This window comes from Saccostrea cucullata, unplaced genomic scaffold (genome assembly GCF_032062105.1).
Source record: "Saccostrea cucullata isolate Sc308-1 unplaced genomic scaffold, CSIRO_AGI_Scuc_v1 ctg714, whole genome shotgun sequence".
In the NCBI taxonomy this organism is placed as follows: domain Eukaryota; kingdom Metazoa; phylum Mollusca; class Bivalvia; order Ostreida; family Ostreidae; genus Saccostrea; species Saccostrea cuccullata.
In genome coordinates this window covers 260151-267098 of record NW_026926696.1, presented here as the reverse complement: position 1 = coordinate 267098, position 6948 = coordinate 260151, and the positions used below count along the sequence as shown (strand labels likewise).

General features: G+C 34.2%; 1 protein-coding gene across 1 annotated transcript; it reads left to right on the top strand.

Moving 5' to 3' along the window:
* The first annotated feature begins 555 nt into the window (after positions 1–555).
* On the top strand, positions 556–1824 carry LOC134272453 (uncharacterized). Its single transcript, XM_062754683.1, has one exon. It carries the CDS (start codon positions 556–558, stop codon positions 1822–1824), a length of 1269 nt encoding a protein of 422 aa, XP_062610667.1.
* Positions 1825–6948: the final 5124 nt, after the last annotated feature.

The window sequence follows — 6948 nt, the reverse complement described above, 5'->3', positions numbered from 1 at the left end:
ACTTCATTTAAAGACTTTTTGAATTAAATTATAAATTAAAGAGTTGTCCTTCCTGGCTGAGGGTCGTTGTGCCTTAACACAAGGTTGAATCCAGCGGATCACGCATCTAGAGGTATCTCTGCAGATGGCTTACTGAAACAGGAGAACTGGATCAAACCCCCCAATTTCCTGTTTGAACCTGAGTATTATTGGCCAACACCAGCTTCACACCTCACTGACAGAGAACTGTTTGACAACGACCCAGAGGTGAAAAAGGTTACTGTAAAGACAGTTGTCACAAAATAACAGGAATTACAAGAGAATACCGCAGATATTAACAAGCTGTTTCAGCATCATTCGTCTTGGTATTTGTTAAAACGTAGTGTGGCATGGATTTTGAAGGTGCGTAAAGAACTGTTAAGACGTGTTCGTGTGAAAAGACTCGATTCTCACTCAATGGTACAGGATGATTCTCATGACAAGGCTTACATTTCATATGAGGACTTGAAAGAAGCAGAAAGAGCTATACTTACTTTCATTCAGCAGCAAGAATTTTCTACGGAAATAAATAGCCTTATGTCAAGAAACTCTAGTGTCAATCATGGTAGCAGAATCCGGAGCCTTGATCCATTTTTGGATGCTGGACGTTTGCGAGTCGGTGGTCGTTTACACAAGTCAAGTTTTCCAGGGGAGATGAAACATCCAGTGATTTTACCAAAAGATCATCATGTGTCCACTCTAATTCTTGAACAAATTCATCAGGATTTATTACACAGTGGCAGAAATCATATGCTAGCAAAGTTGAGAGAACGTTACTGGCTTATCCATGCTCCATCTGCAATTCGAAAAGTCGTATCAAAATGTGCTACTTGTAGACGACAGAGATCTAAGGTCGGAGAGCAAAAGATGGCAAGTTTGCCCAAAGATCGTATTATCCCAGACGAACCACCATTTAGCAGAGTTGGTGTGGATTACTTCGGACCATTTGAAGTCAAAGTGAAACGGAGTCGTGTGAAACGCTACGGTGTTATATTCACTTGCTTAGCTAGTCGTGCAGTGCATCTAGAGATAGCAGCTTCGTTGGATACAGATTCCTACATAAATGCACTACGTCGTTTCATAGCAAGAAGAGGACAAGTAAAGAAAATGCGTTCTGACAACGGAACTAACTTTGTTGGTGCCAAACGTGAACTTAAAAAATCCATACAAGAATGGAACCAAGCACAGATCCAATCTGCGATGTTGCAAAAGAACGTAGACTGGCAGTTTAACCCACCAGCTGGATCACACTACGGGGGAGCCTGGGAGAGGTTAATTAGATCTATTCGTAAAGCCATGAATAGTGTACTAAAGGAGCAGACACTTGATGATGAAGGACTTCATACTCTAATGTGTGAAATTGAATATACATTCAACGACCGACCAATAACAAAAAACACGGATCAACACGGTGACTTGGAGCCACTTACTCCAAACCATTTGCTTTTGATGAAGAGGAAACCTAAACTTCCTCCAGGAGTCTTCGATAAGACAGATCTGTACCACAGACGCCGTTGGAGACAGATACAATATATGGCCAACCTGTTCTGGCATCGTTGGGTACGCGAGTACTTACCACTTCTCCAGGAACGACAAAAATGGCATGATATCAAGAGAAACTTTCAAATCGGTGATATTGTGTTAGTTGTAGATTCGAACGCCCCAAGGAACTCTTGGCCGATGGGAGTTGTGCATGAGACGATTCCCGACAGAAATGGACTCGTGCGTCAGGTGAAAGTGAAAACCGCAACAAACATTCTAACGCAACCTGTCGACAAACTGTGCATGATCCTAGAAATGGACTAAGAGACTGTTTGAGATGTGTTTACTAGAGACTTTTGAATATATGAATATTCTTCTTTATCATGTACATGTATTGAATTTGCTAGACATCATGTTTTAATATCATGTGCATATATAATTTTTGATGAGAATTTAGTACAGTGTAACCTGTTTAACTTGCATTGAATTTTTATACAATTTTTGGGTTAATGGATATAATGTATATATCTATTTTTGTAATTGTGTCACATTTGTTCCACAATTAGGGGGCTGGATTGTTACGGCCATTTCGGTAACTAGACTTTTTAGGGTTATTAGTGTGATGTGACGTCATCATTTTTGGGGCACAGTAATTTTTTGTGTAGAGCCCGTGTTATCATGGCAGAATGCAGCAGGGCTTGGTGCCGCAATTGCTACCAGTTTGCCATTTGCTAGTTTGCTATGTTTTCCATTCTTTGTACTGATATTTATTTCACCGGAGGAAACTTCTAATTGGTGAGTTTTTCTATGTAAATCATTTAGCCTATACACCGTATATTTTTCATCTCGGTAAATATAGCATTTTTTATGAATCTCGCTATAAAGTTATTGTTAAAGTACATGTGCACTAATGTTGGAGTTAATAATTATCATGCAATCAGTAAGTTAGGTACATTATTGACATACATATTGTAATTTCGCTGGGGATGTGCACATTACGTACGGGAGATAACTCTATTTTCTGCCATGTTTTTCTATCATGATTTGTGTCAAGAAGAGTTATGCCTCTTTGTTTACAATTTATCAACAGTTTTGTGTATCGAAGTATTTTCTAGAACATGTAATACATCGTGATTATTTGCTAGGATGTGTTATCGTGTGTAACTTGCTTGAAATATCTTGTATTTACAGTATTTTTTCTTTGCATTTTTTGTAGTAAATCGTCAGTGTAATAGTCAACGTCATTTCAACGTCATTCACGTCATTTCCATGTCAACTTCAACTTCAAGTCATATTTCCATGTCATTGCCATCGTCATATCTCATCATCCTCATAAATAAAATCATTGGACGCATTTACAACGTTGTTTCTTTAATTTCCTGTCCGGAGTCAGTACAGTTATAACAATAAAAATGTCAATGGGTTTAGCAAGTGAACCTCTGTAGATTCCAGAGGTGGGATCTGGTGCATATGAATTAAGCATTCCCTGTTGACAGATCACACCCGCCATGATGTTTGTGCATTGATCAGAATATCAGAACTTTTATAAGTCAAATTCAACAATATTAAAACAAAAGACAAACAATTAGTTTGAAACAATACAGTAAAAACACCAGCCAGTGAGAGGAAAGTTTTATTTGTTTTGTTAACAACATGCCATCTTTAAAAGAGGCTACAACAAATCACTATTTGGTTGCATTCCCGGCCCCGCTTTAAAAATAATATTAACTTTGTGTAAGCTCCCGGGTATCAAATAAGGTGGGAGACATAAACATAAGCAGGTGATAGTAGAATATTACTATATAGATAAGGAAAGTTGATGATGGAAAGCTGAGGTCATCTAGTATGTCATACAATTAAGTTGTGGGTTTTCTTTTATCGTCTATGGTCAAAACATTCAAATATGAAACAGGTTTTGCAGATTTTGTGCTTTTTTTTATTTGAAGTCCACCGGGATGTATCGAGTCGAAAATTGAAAGAAAACATCAAGCAAGGAAAGCACAACATATTCAAATCTGAAATAGTGATCATTTTATATCAGACTGTCTTCGAAGCAAAATAAATATATAAATGTTTAAAAATTAAAATTTTAATGCATTTGCTCATGAAATGGATTCATTGATGTTATAAAGTCAATAATAAATGATAAGAATTTATTGTCATCAAAATGAAGATGTAGACCTTCACCCCTCTCAAGATGAACCACGTGCTGATACCCTGAATAATTGTCACGTGATAATGTCCATGGTTTCTGCAGAGTAGGCTATGCAATGCGCGGTACAAAATGAAGAAAAAAATATCCTTGTGTCATTCGCAGCTGTAGCATATTTAAAACAATTTTTACTATTTGAACAACTTTTCAGTTTTAATTCACAGTGCATTCTACCACGTCATTATTTTACGGAAAATCATGTTGATTTCCTTTTATATCTTACACACTCCCAGTACTTATTGTAAACTTTTCATTCAACTATAAATCATCAATTTCCTGATGTGAAATGAAAATAAAATTGAAACACAATAACAACAATTTATACTTAATTTAAAGCAAGTTTTTAAAATATTTTACTCATGATTTTATACGTTATCATTTAAGTATTATTTTACTTATAGAAAAGTAACGTCTCATTTCCCCATGTGCACTTTGTAACACAACCACAAATAGATCGGCCACTAATAATTTAATTAATGAACATCATTAAAAAGTATTTTTCAGATGCTTAAACTTATGATAAACTTTATGAAATAAGGAAGTTTTCACAGAAATCGGTAATTTCCAAATCAGGACCAACTGAAGTCCCTGTTTTTCTCTAAATAGACTGGTTATTTCCTCTTAACTTAAATTTAAAATAACTTTAAATATCGCTTACTTCCTCTGTATTCAATTTTGACTGTTCAAGCTAATTCTGTGCCATTTGTTCTCAGAAGGACCTTTTGCGTTGGCCATGCATGTTTTCCTGGTACTGTGAAAGTATATATCTATCTTCTTCCTTAAAGAGAACTACTTCCTTTGATCTGTTATTATGCTTTATTAGGTACAAATACGAAATCGCATGAAAAAAAACAAAACAGGAAACACTTGATGAATTTCAGTAATCATATCTTTCACATCTCATTTGTTTTCAAACATCACTAGTATTTGGTTCTTATTCATTTGCAAACATTTCTTCTTCACCCTTGTTTAATTTGTACCTGGCATTCAACATAATGTTATTGTTATATCATGTGTAATTTAACTTATAACAAGAAGGGCTTGTGAAGTAAGATTAACATAACAGTTATAAGAACAGATTTTCTGTTTTGATACTGTACATGTGTTGTTGTGATTTTTGTCTTGTTTATCTTAATGCAACTCATCTGAATCAATTGTTCTGATGCAAAACATTATATGTTTCTTGTTCAATGTTATATTCATTAATGATAACTCGTGCTCTAACGACAGGATCTAAAATCATTTGTGATTCCCTGACTGAGTCGTAGCTAGTATCCTCATCCGCCATCTTGTCCTCAATAACCATTTTACTCACAGGTTTGGCTGAAAATAACCAAAACAAATATAGGATAACTTGCACAATTACACTAAACCATTTAACATATTAAGTATTTATTTTAATTTTGCATACTTACTTTTATAAAGAGTAGTCTTTGGTTCTTTAGGTATAAGTCGACTATTGTACAGATAAAAATTGATTTACGTGTTAAGTTGACGTTTTCTTTAAATAAGATGGAAGTATATTTTTGCAATATTTTGCATCAGTTATCTTTGATACTTTGATACATATTCCTACATATATAAGTTATATATGTTTCTTCATTATGTACATATTTACATAAGTATTCCTTTTTTGACGAGATCAATTATAGAAAACATACACTGAATAAAAAGCATATTCGGCGAGCAAGAAGTTAAAAATATATCATGCTAAATAAATATCCTGCCTACTAAGCAGTAGATGGTAGGGGGAATCTTAACCTATTTCTTTAACTTTGCAACCCCGCTTTTTTTTCTAAAATTGTAGTATTGATAACTTGTAAACCAAGTCAAACTGATATTAGAACCAGCTTATAGAAATAGCTTTTTTAGAGAATTCTATGAATTATCCATGGTATCCATAGTAACACTTTTTATAAGAAAAAAATAGAATTATGTATCTTGCTATTCTGTTTGTGTATATCAATACTTTTTCTTAAATTTGACTAAAACTGTAAGAGATTTAGCGTTTCGATGGACGACGATTAACAATGCATAGGCTCAGCTGCTCTCTTACCAATAGAGCTACAAATGGCTATAGAAAAAGGAATGGAATTTACTTCCATTACGACAGAATGGTAAAACATATCCTTACCGAAAGTGTTTGAAAATAAAAAATGCTAATATTGTCAAAGAAATCCCAGAGACAGGAAGCAGTATTGCATACATCAAAGGTAAAACCTCCTGTGGAGAAGATTGAATTGATGTCGTATCTGAAACCGAGTGTTTTAAGTATGATTAAACAATCAAATATAACATCTATATTTTTTAGAGAAAAAAGCACAATGTGATCTTTATAAAATAAAAAACATAAATACAAATCTGTGAACAAGGCATACAACAAGACCTCTGAAATTTCTAGAGGCGAGATCACTTGCCTAGGATTAGTAAGCATCCTCGGTCGAAAGGTCATAACGCCGTAGTCCGGGATATTTTTAATGTAAACGAAAAATTTCTTGGGTAAATTTAGTATAAAAAACACCTAAAATACCTAACAATTGGTATGACAAAAACTTCAGCCGAATTACGACTCAGTGAAATGTTAATTTGCTTACAAGGTACTAGTAGTTTTTACATCCGTAAAATGTATGAAATCTGACGAGGTTGTTGAATTTTCTCTTATAACAACTTATCTGTCTGTATATAGTAGCTTGTCTTGTTTAGTGGACAACATAACAGGCTCTTGCGTATCGAATAATTTTGCAGATATAAACAGCATGTACAAGTGATAGCGAAATATATTAATTCAAACATAATGAACGTTGGCGAAGAAGTAACTAAAGTCATTACGTTTGTCATGTCATTTAGTAACTGGTTTGCCATGATCGTCTATAGTTTGTTAAACGTCCAAAATAAGAAAAAGATGTGGCAGATATTGTGGTGTCATGTGTTCGTGTGTTTTGAAAATTGGTAAGCTGAATATATTTTATCCGCATCCCTAACTTTTCAAAACTTTTTTTTATAATATGGTATGCCGCTTTCAAAAATAAATATTTTTCTTCACAGTCAACAAATAAATTTATGGAAAAACATTAGTAATTGAGGTAAGAATCTATTTCCTGTATATCCATGCGGTATATATACAAGAAAACATTGATGTAACCATCAATTGTCGCCCGGGAAATATATAAAGTAAAAAATAAAAATGCGTCTTGATTATCAAACCGCTTCTATATGAGTGAAAAGGCATGCGTCTA

Bases quoted from the DNA above. Each gene is read 5' to 3' on its own strand.
- LOC134272453 (XM_062754683.1), top strand. From the start codon at position 556: ATGTCAAGAAACTCTAGTGTCAATCATGGTAGCAGAATCCGGAGCCTT.